The sequence below is a fragment of the Parasteatoda tepidariorum genome, chromosome 6, assembly GCF_043381705.1.
Source record: "Parasteatoda tepidariorum isolate YZ-2023 chromosome 6, CAS_Ptep_4.0, whole genome shotgun sequence".
Lineage (NCBI taxonomy): Eukaryota > Metazoa > Arthropoda > Arachnida > Araneae > Theridiidae > Parasteatoda > Parasteatoda tepidariorum.
In genome coordinates this window covers 1,428,001-1,443,469 of record NC_092209.1, presented here as the reverse complement: position 1 = coordinate 1,443,469, position 15,469 = coordinate 1,428,001, and the positions used below count along the sequence as shown (strand labels likewise).

The 15,469-nt window shown below is 27.8% G+C and overlaps 1 protein-coding gene across 1 annotated transcript in view; it reads left to right on the top strand.

The window, feature by feature from the left end:
• The window catches only part of LOC107437030 (phosphatidylserine synthase), a 38,038-nt gene extending 25,256 nt beyond the window's left edge, over positions 1 to 12,782 (top strand). Inside the window, exons 9-13 of the mRNA XM_016048894.3 lie at positions 3,689 to 3,801; positions 4,463 to 4,528; positions 6,102 to 6,201; positions 6,285 to 6,344; positions 12,517 to 12,782. Of these exons, the coding sequence (XP_015904380.1) occupies positions 3,689 to 3,801; positions 4,463 to 4,528; positions 6,102 to 6,201; positions 6,285 to 6,344; positions 12,517 to 12,663 (486 nt within the window). The 3' untranslated portion in view covers positions 12,664 to 12,782. The remainder of the gene's footprint in view (positions 1 to 3,688; positions 3,802 to 4,462; positions 4,529 to 6,101; positions 6,202 to 6,284; positions 6,345 to 12,516) is intronic.
• The last annotated feature ends 2,687 nt before the right edge of the window (positions 12,783 to 15,469 follow it).

The window sequence follows — 15,469 nt, the reverse complement described above, 5'->3', positions numbered from 1 at the left end:
GAAGAGGAAAAAAACTAGCTCATAGTATTTCTTGGCAACAACTTTTCACTTTAGTTTAGTACAGAAATAAGGTTTGAACTCCAGTAATTTTTCGTTTCTGATTGGTAGAAATCTTTGCTATTCTGTCGATGAACATAATAAGAATGGCCCAGTGGACAAACGTTAATAAGAATTACGTATCACTATTGCTAATGTTTCAATTTGTCATAACGAACAATAACTAATTTATAACTTCGGTCACCCCTCCAAATGTGATTGTACACTCTTGAAACATTGATGCTACTTCAATGTAAGTGAACGTATTTTATCTGTAATTTTTGATGCGCTTTATTTCTTAGACAAAATAAAAGATCATTAAAAACTCACAAAATTTCAAATACAGTAAAACCTCCTGCCATAGACACTCCTGCAAAATGGCTGCTTCTCAGTGCAGACATAATTTTAATACCCCATGAATTTCCCATTATGTACAGTCCGCAAAAAAAAAATAATAAATTAATCACCCTGAATAACCTTTGTTCTAATGATCGGATTTTCACGAACTAAGTGTCAATCTTAATGGTTCCTTGGGGTGACCTCAAATATGCTAATTAATTAGTGCTAACTATTAATTAAGTAACGAAATCAGACACAAAAACTTACCTTATCTGAATAAACATACCTTTTTTTTTTACATATTTGGAGTCTTAACCTTCAAAATATAAAGGGGGTAGCCGCAATCTGGGAAATATGGTCCCCATAATTTGGTCAAGAGAGCGATCCAAAGTTCTTATCCTTTTATGTTAATTTCACTTTTTACGTTTTTAGTCATATTTTTAAAACTAATCATATTTTTAAAACTAATAAAGCAATTCAAAGAAAATTACACCCACTCATAAAACTCATTTACCCAAAGATAATTTCATGAAAAAAATAATTTTTAATAATTATTAATTATTTTTTATTATTTAATTTAATTGAGGATGAAAAAATTTTGAATTATAAGGTATGAATTTTTTTATACCATATTAATCTACATATTTTTCAATTGAAAAATCTAAAGTTTCAACTGTTTTTATTTATTAGAAGCTGAGAAAAATTAAAATTAATTATTTTTAAAAAAATAATTTGGCGACAATAAAGAAATAACTAATTGGGGCGATTAATATTAAAATGTGATAAACTTGGGAGGAACTTGACTTCGCGCGCGTAGCGTAAAATTTCATTCATATTTTTTTCGCTAATAATCGTTTGCTAATCTTTTTATTTTTATTTCTTTCAAACTATAAAACGCGATGTTTCCTTCTTAGCCGTTTAATAATTTATTTGTAATTTAGTAAAGAAATTTGAATGAAGCATTTTGAATAAAAGACACTTTATTCAACGAATGTCTAGTTTTATAAAAGCGTGCTTCTGATAGAATATGATTGTACACCAGATTGTGCTTATTTAATGTGATTATTTTTTGATTTTGTTTTTCAATAACTGATACAATTTCAATAACATACATACGTGTGCATAGATTTGGAATAATATATTTATCGATTTCTTGAATATATATTTTATAAATATTAATAAAAATACGTAGTCAACATTTTTAAACATCTCTCACAACATCGCAAATTTCTCAACATCTTGTAGGGTAAACTAACCAATGAAGGAACACTTAAGCTCAGCTTACCTTTGAAAAAAAATCATAAAAATTTCAAAATTTTTAATTTTAGCTAAAAGATGGTGTCGACCTATTTGTTATTTAATGCAAATTATGTAAAAAAAATTTAGATGACTTACATAATATTGTTTTAAGCTTTTGGTGGTTTAAATAATAAGTAGTAAGTTAACCAAGTGAAGGAACAGTTCTTACCAGTGGATAAACTTTAAATTTTCCAGTGAATGAACACTTAATTTTGAGAATGTTTGATGCTCCTTTGGAATCCATAAGTCACACGAATGTCTAAAAACAAGATTTTTCTTGGAATTACAACATATAACGACAGTTAATGTGGAAAATGCTAATTTTTTTTCACTCATGGAATGGAAAGTAAAATATGTTTGAATACATAATTTTAAAAAAAATGTTTTTCATTTTTCTTCTCACAGTTTAATACTCCATTGTAAATTATGAATGTTTAGCATTGTGTAATCCGATGATGTTTTTATTATTATTATAATTAGATCACTTTTCTGTTTACTCTTTCCCCCGTATTTTTTGAAGCTTTTTTTTTTTATCTTTTTAAGTNCTCTTTAAATTTTTGTTCTTTTTCTGAAGTTAATGCAAAAAAGTAATTTATTCCTTTTTCTTTTAATTTAACCTTCCTCTTTTTTCCACATTTTTGGCCAATGTAAATGTTTCTTCGAAATTTTTATTTATTTTCCAGTACCATTTCTAGAATTCCTCACTGGATATTAAATGAGAAAAGGGAGTTTCGAAGTTTGAGTAAAACCCATCTCTCATTGACTTATATCTAGTGGGTCTTCAGCAGTACTTACCATTTACTTATGCAACCAATTGTTTTTGCAACTAATAATCCCTCAAGAGAACTTATCGACTTTTTTTGGCGGTTTTCTGGACTATCGCCAAATATATAAACCTTTATTGCAATCCAATTTACAACCCAATTTTTTTAAAATTATGTCTACCCCCCCCCCCTAATTCAAGTGTCTAGATTCCAAATATGTAAAAAAAATATATATATGTTTATTCAGAGAAAATACTTTTTTGTGTCTGATTTTGTAACTTAATTAATAGTTAGCACTAATTAATTAGCATATTTGAGGTCACCCCCAGGAACCATTATGAGTGACACTTAGTTCGTGAAAATCCGATCATTAGAACGAAAGTTATTCAGGGAGATTTTTTTTTTGTTTTTTTTGCAGACTGTACATTCTTCGCAAATGTTACACTCCCATAACCGGACAGTCATTTTTGCACTAAAAAGTTATTTTCTATCTCTTCAAACCAGACGCTATTTTTTTTCTACATTTGAAATTATTAACCATTTTCTATCAAGTGATGGGTAGGTGTTAGGGATGTAAACCTAATAATTGAAACTGACTGAAGACGAACAGCTTCTATTCAGTATCATATGACTAACTTGAATATCTGTGTAAATAGGAGAAACATATTTATTTATCTGTAGCTACATCTAGAATTATGTATTTATATAAAACTTTTTCATATATTCTTTTTTGTACAGAAAATTTTCTTTTTTAAGGTTAAATAAATATCCTTGTAGATAGTTATCGTAGATTATTTAATTTATTTTTACATCTTTGAAAATATTCTAAAAACAATTTATGGTGTTTTACTTTGTTATAAGGGTACCCTTATCGTAAATGGAAAATTTTTTCGGTCCCAAGAGTGTCCACTTAACGGAGGTTTCACTGTACATGATTTTTTCCTAGTGCTTTTTAAAATAGATAATCACTAAAAGAAAAAATGCATGAAAAATGTTTTGGTATAACAAACTGGCCCAAACAAACGTGAATAAATGTTTCTGAATTATTTCTCATGTTTAAATAAGCAAAGTTTTTATTCAAAACCATTTTATACATGGGTGTAAATTAAGTTTTTCAGCAAACTCAGTCTCCTAAGTGTAGTGAAGTACTTGAGCATTTAAAAAAGAATTTGCAACTAACTACAAAAATAGTAGTTTTTCTGACCACTGCTTTTACGTTATTTTGCATTTTTTCCCCCTTTCTATTTCAGGTGACTGAGTTAAACACATTTTTTCTTAAGCATATCTTTGAAATTCCACCTGGTCATCCGTTAACAGTTGGAAGGATTGCTCTAATAGGTCTAATTGTTGCTCCAACATTAAGGTATGTTGCACAATCTGAATGGCTTTTTTCTTCATTAGTTTCTACTTATTAGTCTGATTTACAGTAATCAGGTCGATTCAAATATCTATATTTTTTTCCTTTATTTAATAATAGATATGTTGTTCTTGAACTCTTTATCTACATACTCCTTATTTGTGTTTTAAATAATTATTATTAGTAACAATTTTTAAAATAATGAAAAACATTGTAAATGGATATATTCTGACAGAATATTTCCATCACAGATCGTGCACTTTCTTCCTCTAGTATCAGTTTAATATTTTTTTTTGTTTTTTTACTTTGGCATAGAATGAATAAAACATTAGCAAGAACTGCTGAATAAATTGTGAAATAATCTCTTTTATGAGTTATATTTATTTAAAGTTCAATAACTAGGGTTGTTACAGGTCAAGAAGAACACAAAATTCTCAAATAAATTTTGATTTTAAAGAAGGAGCCCAATATAGAAATTTTTTTAACTAAAATATTTTTATCTCGATATCCTTTATTAAATCTCTTGGTTTGTAAAATGTTTCATTTGGAGTAATAAATCTTACTAAATTTAAGAAATGAACATGCTTTATTTTTAGATAGAACTATTACAGATTTATTTCTTAGAATTCAATGTCTGATTTCAGTCTAAAGAAGGTTTTATTTTCAGACAGTACTACAGTTACGTTACTGATCCTAGATGTAAGCGAGTTGGTACTCAGTGCTGGGTGTTCGGGTAAGTCATGCGTTATTCCTCCTTTCTTTTAATCCTCCTCGATAAGCCAAATTCAGAGTCAAAGTATAATGTTAAATTTGCAATCAACAGAACTAGAGCTATGATGGTTCAGGAGATAAATCGAACAATTTACTTTAGATTAAATGTTGCAGTATAAACAATATCATCCAAACTAGTGTGTAGAAAAATGTATTCAAATACACTTGAAAAATATTTCAAATAATAATTTTTAACTTACCGTTTTTCTTTTTTGAAATTTATGTATGTTATAGATTTCTAAAAATTCCAACGAACTTATTTTTGAAATATTTGGTTTTTTGATATCACAAATTGTTTGTTTTGTTTGAGTTTGATTGATTAAGTTTTTAAAAAGCAGTATAATTAACAATGACTGTAACAGTAATTTTTTTTTAACCCTTTGGTGGTTAGAGAAATGGGCAGTTTTCATTTACTTAATTCGCGCAGTATTACGAGTAAACAGTAGTCGACAGTGGCAGCCAAAAGATAGCTCGCCTCACGAGCTTTAAAAATTCCTTAAAGTACATAAATAACGGTATTACATACTGTAAAATATTTAATAAATGATAGTTATTAAATAGTAAATTATAAATGATTATAATCAATTATATAAATAAAAATAGTTAATTATGAATATAAGACAAGTATTGAAGTGAAAGGACTAAAATACAACTAATGTAAAATTTTATGAAGCATTTAAATACAGTAATCGCCTAAAAAAAAATTTTGTACACGCTATGAAAAAATTACAGTAATTACCTAAAAATCTTTAACAATTATAATCATCATCATAATTATCTAACTTTTGCTTTTGAGCCATTTTACTTAACAAACAACCTAAAAAACATGCCAAAAATATGCATAAAAAGAACAAGGTAAAAAAAAAAAAATTCCACCTTCATTATAAAAAGAAATTCGTGGAACCCGTACTGCCATTTGTAGACAGTAAAACTAACTACATTTCGCGAGTAGGATCCGTTTGTAACACGATCAATCCCGAATAATAATGGCGAACGAGCTCAGCTCATCAGCGCACATTAGGGAAAAATTTTAATATGCGAGTTGTGCTCGTTTCTAATTAATCTTGCTCCCAAGCGGAACTCACTTGCTCGCATTATGAAGCTCAATTCAATTGCGAGCCGAACTCGTTCATAACCATGAAAAGGTTAATTATCATTTTTACTCTGAGAACTTAAATGCATAAATTTTTTTCAATTTTGTAGAATATTGATGAAATATTTTAAATTCACATTTATTGAAAAGATAGTAATAGTAATCAATCTTCAAATTAAAAAATTTTATTGTGTAATCTTTAAATAATAGAAGTCTCTTTTTTTAGCTTTTTTATTTTTAGTTTTATTTTAAACTGAAAAAAAGATTATATGGGCTGTTCAACTTATGTGAAAAAAAGTTGATTAGTTTTATCATCTTTTTTGTAGTTTATTGATAATAAAGTGAATAAGAAATTATTTTTCATTATTCTTATAATTTTTTGTTGTAAATTATCTATTGTTTGAAGCTTTGTTATTTTTTAAAAAGTGCAAATTTTTTGTAGGGCAATAACTTTGACTGAAGCTATCATTTGGACCAAATTTGGCCTTGAATTGGTTGCTCGTACCCAAATAAAGAATATCCTTGTGTGGTTGCTCATTATGGTAAGTAGAACCACCAATTTTTTAATTATTGTTATTTGAAAGAAATATCAGTCACTTAATATCTTTACTTTTCTTTATTTCAGGTTGGAATGACATTTGCTTGTTTGGCGTTTTGTGTATATTACTCAAGAAGGAATCAAACTGTAAGTAATTTAGGATTATGAATGTTTCCTTTTTTATTAATGCTGTTGATTTTTAATTACTGCTAGTTTAGCATTTTAGACTATAGGGGAGTTAAATTTGTTAATTTTTTTGTGCTCACCAAAAATAATGGGACCCCTTTACATTCAACATCAATGGAAAAAGCAATCATAAATAATTATTGCCTGCTTCTAAAAGATACCATTTTCCTGTGAAGGTGAAAGGTGATTGAATGCTAATTAAGACTTTGGAAATTTCACATCTTGTAGGATCATCTCTTACTAGAATATACTCATTTGTCAGTTACATTGTTTGTCAGAATTTCAGAAAGAAATCTTTTTCTTTGTTGCATTTTAAATAAACTTTTTAATTTGCTAAGGAGGGAAAAACAATTCAATTTTTAAAAAAAATTACATTTCTGTGTAGGTAAGTAATATTTTTTCATTTAGGAAAATTCTAAACCTGTATTATTCTATATTATTTTCCAATTGTTTATAATTATAAAATTGTTGACATTCCTAAATTTTCATCATAAAAAATATGAGCAAAAGCATTTGTGTATTTATAAGGGAAGTTTTAAAGATAAAGGACACTTAAAATATCGGAATTAAGTTTATTTGAACGATAGTCAAGTATTTTAGAAGAAGGAAGGGAGAATAAAATTTTAAGATATACCCTAGATTTACTAACCATTAAATTATTTTAAGAATGTGCAACAGAAGTAAACACACTTCTAGTACTCTGTTGTAATGGCATACTCAATTTCTTTAGTACTTTTGTATTTAACTGAGTATTTAAAAATAGATATATTTTCTCTTGTTTTGTTGATTGTGAAAACTGCAGTATGGTAGATAAAAAATATTTCACATGTTATTTAATTTTTAAAAAGTAATTAATATTATCTAATAAAAAAAATTTGGAATTTAAAAAAAAAAAGTCACACGTCTGTTCACACAAATCTGTAATTTGTTCAAATACATAAAAATAATTTCTCAAATTACTGTCAGCATTATTTCTTTAACTTATTTTGTTTATTGGGCAACATGTCATTATATAATATTATATAGTAACAAAATTAGTAACATTTACTTATAATGTCTGTCAGAACAATATTTTAACTCGATTGCAAGTTGATCGATCTAACTTTTTCCCTACTCAGAGGAAATGAAAATATTTTATAAAAAAAAAAATCACATTTATAATATAACTAGCTGAATAACCGTTCTTCCCATGGGGTGAATTTAAAAAAAAAAGAGAAGAATCAATAAATCAGTACTGATCAATCATGCTCAAAACCGAAAGACATATTCTGAGACAATTAAAGAGCTTGATGGAAGAACCAGGTGAATGACATATTTAGGGGAATTAATGAATTAGAGAAAATAACATAAAGTGGTTTCGTCAATGTGAGTATGTTTAATGTAACAGAACTGTTTTTGCCTTCACTTTAATCTTAACACAACTAATCCGTATTAGTATGCTTGCATGATTTTTTATTTAAAATTAGGCAGTGGTAAATAAAATAAACCAAAGAATTATTAGTCCCACCTTCTAATAAATTGGTAATAAAATAATTAGGATAAACTTCTTTTTTCATTCTGAAAATGTCACTTACCTGATTCTTTTTTATCAATATAGCTGAAATAATTTAAATTTTTTTTATTTAATACTATATGTTGCAATCTTCAGTGGCTTTACGTTATTGAAATAAGCTAATCTCGTTGTTTGTAATTCATACCATTGCAACAAAGATAAAATGTATTTAGCATCACTTAGAGTGATGCTATTGCTCACAGCCAATTCATGATTTCACTTTTAAGTGACTGTCTTGGACCCTTTCGAATGGTCGTAAAACACTTGATTTTAAAGTATCGGTATTAAAACTGCTTAGTATTGTTGCAGTTTTAATAATCACCAAATATCTCAATATAATATTATTTAACTATATTAGTATGTTTTGTACTTATTATATAACCCTTCAACATTTGAGTTTATACTTAAGTGCATAACATTTCTCAATCTGACCTTTAATTTACTGTTGAAATATTTATAAGTAGTGGTGGAAAAAGTTCTTTTAATTCAAATTCGTTAAAATATCAATACATTATCCTAGTTACCACTGAGAAAAATATTTTCTCAAACTACGGAAAATCCTTTGTAGAATTCTTATCAAAACCAATTCACCAATTACCATAATACCAGTGGTGCATATTACAGTCAGTGATACTTATGAATTAAGCGTCATCTTTGAATTGCGATTTCTTACGCTTTTTTTAATTTATATAATTACCTTAATTAAGCATCATTGGCGTTGATTTTTTATGTTTCTCTTAAACGAATTCATACCACTTTCCCATCAATTTTGCTTTTGAATACATAAATATATTTTTTTCTATTTCAGTACGGTTGGTTTTAAATATGTCAATTTTTAGAAACACATTTAAACGAGTGTAATAAAAGTGTGTGGTATCTGACAAAGTAGACATTTGGTGATGTAGACCACGTGTGCTACCACGAAATATTCATTGAATTTATCTGACATAGCAAATATAAAATAAATAAACAATTAAATTCATGCAATAGACTATTTTATCTTTAAATATGTGAAAAATTTAATCGTTAAATTTAAAACAATTGCTAATGCTTAACCAATCAGAAAATTCCATTTCGTTTTTCACTCATCCCGAATGGTTTGGCATAGAATGTTCTAATGTCCACAGTGACCTTTCTCGTCTCTTGAACTATCTGTGTGCCAAGTTTCATAGCTTTCGGTTGGATGGTTTAGGAGTCTAAAAAGGACACTCATACCCACATACATTCATTTTTATATATATAGATAATGAAAATTCTGAAAATTTGTAATTAAAAGTTTAACTGAGAGTGAAAAGAAACACCTGATATGATCAGACTACAGAAAGTTTTTCAGCATAAATTGAAATTAATTGTATTAATGACTAGGTATTATAAAACATATTTTCTTTCTCTTTTGTTTTTGTTATGCTTATTTATACTTGTATTTTAACAAGAAACATACCAGCACTTTACAATACAACAGACAATAACTGATCTTTTGATCAGTTATGGTATGTTTAGTGTCAAACTGACCATTTTTATCTTTATACAGTCAAACCTCGATATCTCAAACTTGAAGGAAGAGGAGAAAAAACTCGAGATATCGAAAATTCGAATTATCGAAAATCGCATGTTATCGATGGTAGAATAAAGAAAAATGCTCTTTACATACCTTATTTACTATTCCATATTTATTCTAAAAACACTTTTTACACTTTCATTTAAAAAAAGATTCAATTGTTACTTGCTTTAGAGATGTGTAAGAAAGTTTGTCTGTAACACTTTCTAAGTGAACTATAGCTTTAAATGTCTCCTCTGACATATTCGGCTGCCTCTCAATGAATCTCCTTACAGTGTCCATTGCAGAAAGTGCTTGTTTGTTAGTAACATTGGGCAGTAAATCTTCGATTTCCTCATCCTCTTCTTCTGATAGTACACAAGAAGCTTTCGTTTGAGCGATGATACCATTGTCATCCCACTGACCACACACTGTTACTGCATCATCTACGTTTACAAAGTCAAGAAATTCCATGTCATCAAGATTCATGAGTCCGGTCAATCTGTTCCAATCATTTTCGGTGCAGTTTTCAGCAGAATTAATGATATTGGTTGTTTGACTGCTTTCGTGATCTTTAATCAATCCAGACTTCTTGAAGCCATTCATTATCGTAGAGGAAGACGCTTCATTCCATGCCTTGTCAGCCATTCTTAAATTTTTTTATTTTTTTTTGGAATATTTTTTTAATTTAGAAAAAAAATCTACACTATTTACGGAAAAATATTCAAGTTATCAAGGGATTAGAAAAAATTTTCGTTTAATCAAAGTTTTTTTTAACATTGAGTGTATGGGAGATTTGAAGGGAATTTTTTCTTCTTCGAGACATCTAAAAATTCGTGAAATCGAAGCTCAAGTTAGCGAGGTTTGACTGTATTTACAGATTTTTCTTTCATGTTAGGTAAAACCTAAGTTTAAAGTTATCTTTAATTCAGAAGTTAAAACAAAGTGGGGCACTGTTTATAATAATAAAAAATTTTACGAAAGAAAGAAAGCTTCTAAATGAAGAAGTAAAATAATTTCATTTCTCTATAACAGGGATGCCAACTGCTTCGCTTTCTACAAAAGTTATAATTAATTGGTATCAAATTAAGTAGTAAAACTTGTAGAATAAAGATAATTAAGCTAAGTGTCACCAGAGATGTCTACATTAAGTCCCATTTCGTGTGATACTTTGAATTTTTGATATGTAGTGGTAGACAAATTACTTAAACTGGAAAATACTAACAGTTACCGCTAGAAAATATTTTTTGACAAGGTGGAACAACTTGGCATTTCTTCTATAATAATCATCAAAATGATAAAATGTCATTGAACTTTCTAACTTTTTCAATTCACCCTAGTTAAGGCTTCCTTGAAAAAAACTCACAGTGCAGCAGTGATAACAGTTGAATTCAATGTGAAGGAAAATGTGTATCACACCATTTTCGTGATAATTACATACTTTTTAATCTTATAACGTCTTTAAATTGGATACTTTCAATATTTCTGCTCTAAAAATAAACACCAAGTATTGTCAGTTTATACTCTAATATATTTAAAAATGTATTAGCATTAGTTATCTATGCACTTTTTCAGAGCCAATTCAAGACTATTTCTATGGGGATAATCCAGTAATGTTTTTATTATTTTTGGTATCAATGTTTTTAAGTGTGTATGCAGTCATAAGTTTGGACCCTAAATGTGTATAACTCGATTATTTTTTTCCAACTTATCTAATTTTTAAATTTCAGCTGTCCTTAACCAAATGTAGTGTTGTTTTTTTTCTCTAATTAATTATCACAAACTTAATCTTTTGAATAATCCAAAAAAATTTTGTCACTGAAACATGATATCTGATAAGTTTTTTTCTTTTTTAAAAATTACCATTCAAAAAATTTTTTAGTTTTACAGAAATTATGTCCAGACAAGAATTGATAGAAACCAGCAGTTCTTTAAAAAAACACATCCTGAATATCTCAGTTGTTACAAACCTTTTTTTGTCAGAATTCTTTTTTTTAAAATATTTATATTCTAGTTTTCAATTTTTTCAATCGTAGCAATATATATATATTTGATCATCATAGTCCTTTGTTACGTGTGTGTTATTTGCGACCATATAATGAATTTCATATCTATTGCTATAAAAAATTACCTTTTATATGGCTTTCTTTCAATATATTCAATTAACATTTCAAACAGCAATACAGGCAAATTAAATATGTAGTTATTAGTGGAATAGATATTTAATTATAGCCAGACTCAAATAAAATGAAACACTTTCTACCGACAACAAATCTCAGTTAATTTCTGTGAGCAATTTATTGACTCTTGTTACTAGTTTCAACACTTTTGTCATCACCTAATTTTGATTAAATTTGTTTGAAAATTAGTGATTTTTTTTAAAAAAATATTTTCATTTTAATTAAACTCCATTTTGATTATTTAAATATGCCAGTATATGTTGTGATCTTGTTATTATCTTTGTATATGTTATGAAAGCATTTATCGTAAGTGGAGACATGCATATAGAATAACTGGCTGTTTTGCAATAAATAAAGTAATTGGAATCAATTTCATATATTCCAACCTTTGTCAGTAGTGGTGGTCTGTGGAAAAAAAAAAAACTAAGGGAGAATAAGATAGTTAATACTCATACAATGCATTGCCAATCTTCTTTAATTGGATAATATTACATTATAATAAGAAACTAAATGATCACAATACTTTTATGCTTTAAGTTAAATTAGAAAAATTAGCCCGGAATTTTAAATATAAGAAATGGTAAGTATTGAGCTTTAGATTAAATTTTGAGCGAACAAATTTCCATTTATTTCCCATCATCATTGGTTTCACCTCCTTGCCTGCCTTGAACAAACATTCCGCCACCTAGCACACATTGTTGCCAGGGGAAATTAAAAGAATTTATAGAGATCAGATGGCAACTGTAGTTTTGATGAAACAACAGAAGCGGCAGTTACCATCATCTCTGTTTGTATGTCGTCACTGTATATCTAAAATCTGAGTTTTCGTGATGGTTTATGTCTGATGATATTTTTCTATTGTAGGTAGCAGCAGACTCTGAAACTTCTACAGATTCTCCTTTGGCCTCTCCGGTTAAGGAAGCCATCGTAAAACCCAATCATGCATCCCACACTAAAGTCACTAGACGCAAGGGTAAATCAATCAATGGACCTCCCCTCTTCAAGAATTAATGCCTTCTGTCCAATTGTTCTTCACCAAATCTTTTGCTAACTATTGGCAAACTTTTTTTTTTAATTGTACCTCACCAGAAAGTATGTAATTTGAATTAAATTGCATACTTTTAGATTTCTACTTGGCTACTGAAGTTATACAAAATTATTTAAAAGAATCTGGTATTTAAAAACCTACTAGTTTCTTTTTCTTCCCTTAAATAGTTAGAAATTCATTTTATTTATTCATATAAGTGTTTGTTAATTTGTATTACAAACAAGCAATTCATGTTACAAAAACACTAAGTTGTGCTTTGAGGAAAATTAACTCTAATAGAAGCCATTTTATACAGTTTTAAAATGATCTTGCCATTTTAAGTGATAGGATATGGACTTATTAATAACCCCTCCCCCCTTTTTTTTCTTCTTTGATTTGAATTTATTGCTCATATCCATCTAATATTAAAGCAGCCAAATTCAGGCACAATTTTTTTAGTCCTTTATTTGAAATGAAAATGTTATTTCTATATTGGGCTATACTGAAAATAAAAAAAAGGAGACTTTTAACTTCCAAATTTGAAAATTGCTGGGAAAAAATCGTTAAATAATTCAGTGTAACTGAAAATAAACTAAAAAAAAAACAACAGTTAGAAGTATCTATGTTAAAATGCATTCTGTAATAAGCAGAATAAAACAGTTACGTGTAAAGAAATGAGTGGTAAAGAAATTCCTTTGAGAAGTGACATTTTAGAGGTACTTCATTCACTTAGTTTTGCTAAAATTGTAACTGTAATGTACAAAAGTCACTTTCTGTCAAAATTAAGTAATCTTAAAGTCTGAAAGTGATTAGACAGACTTGTAATTGACAAACAGTAAATACAGTTTGACCTGGCTGTAGTAGACTGTCTACGGCTCAGTGATAAATCTGCTATAAATGATGATTCACTCTATCCAAAATTCTTCATAAAATAATTGTTAGTGTACTGCAGTCATATTGTTAATTGTAGAGCGCAGTTTGTTTCATGTATTATTTACTAATTAAATATATAAAGTTGCTCTACAACTTAGTTTCTGTACAGCAAAATTTCTCCTATGACTGAGTTAATCAGAATGTTAAAAAAATATTCACCTTGAAATTGATGTCAAATATTTTTAGATGTTTATCTTTTCAATTTTAGTCATTCTTTGAATTTTCTTAAAACTTTTTATTTTCAGCTTTTTATTAAAAAAGTTTCTGTGCAACAAATTTACTTTCCCATTTGCCTGTTTTCGTAACAATTTTTTATTTTAGAAAAATGTTTCAAATGAAATATTCCTTTATAATATCTTCATTTTTAATGAGAAACCATAATTATGTATTTTTCGCATAGATTAAACAACAATTATTTAAATGCCTCCAAAGAGGAAATTTGAGGTCACTCTAAAGGAACTAACCAGCCTTAATAAAATAACATTGTTTAATGAGCAATTTAGATGGAGCCAATAAAATTATCTACCACAACTGAGTGTTCATTATAGTGGATATTTCCTTACTTTTAGAATCTGTTGATTTTGAATTACAAATATAAAACACATTTTGCACATGAATTGATTGTAAAACATATTTATTACATGTTCAGCATTAACACTCCCACCTAATAATCCTTCCTCCAGTGTTTTTTTTTCTTAAACTCATATTACCCAATAGGATTGTCTTTTATTTTATTTATTTATTTTTTTTGTTTCTAAAATATTGCACCAACTTACTAAAAATTTTGAAAAAAAAAATGAGTTAATATACTTTTAGGTATTTATAAAACCTATTTTACAATAAGTGTATGGGTCTATTATTTTAGGATAGAAAATTATATGTTTTTTTTTTTTATAAATATATTTAATAATTGTTAATTGTGTTATATAATGGCTGTTAAGTGTTGTTATTGTGAAGTTATTATTCAAATATTTTTTTTCAGTTGTTGAAATATTTTAAATGAGTTGTTCACTGTTTGAGAAAGTGAAAAATACTATATGTAAGTGATTATAATTTAATCATACATTTAGACAGTTATCTAGGAAATATGTTACTCTCATTTAAAGTTTTTTTTATTGATAGTTCCCTCTATTTATTTATCTCTACCAATATGTCTCCTTAATTTGTTTATCAGCACAATAAGTTTTTCACATAGAATTTTTGATGTGTTAAAAAAAATGTGTTATGGATTTTTTGGTATGCAGTTAGTACTTGTTTGCATTGTTTTTCAAATAATGTTCTTGTTAATAAATAGAGTGATTTTAATTATAATGCTGGGGTCAGTTAGGGCTCATATGAAGCACTCAAAAGAAAGGAGCTAATGTGAAATGTAATGAAAAAATTTGATTATGAAACTTTCTTGTATCAAACTTTAAACCTTCAGCTCTCTGACATGCAAATGATTTTGACAGAGTTTCTTTTAAAACAGATTGCTGTGTGTTGTGAATAGTAAAAACAATCTATGTGTTAATTCTAGTCTAAGATAACAAAATGAGGATTTTAATGCGTGTAACATAGTTTTATTTTTTATAATTTCATTTATGACGCATTCAGCATATTTGTTTTGTCTTCCTAGGGGGAAACCGAAACAATGGGCAATGTTTTTGTTTCAATACTAAACAATTAAGAAGAAAAAAACAGTGTCAGTTTTGTTTTAACCCTGACTGATTCCAAGTTCCAAATTCTACCCTCCCATTAAAATTACGTTTGTAGAGAAAGATTTTATTATTATTTCCTTGCTTAAAAAATAATATAAACCAGTAATTCCTAACCAGACAACCAATTTGGTAAAAAAACAACGTTATATATCTATATATT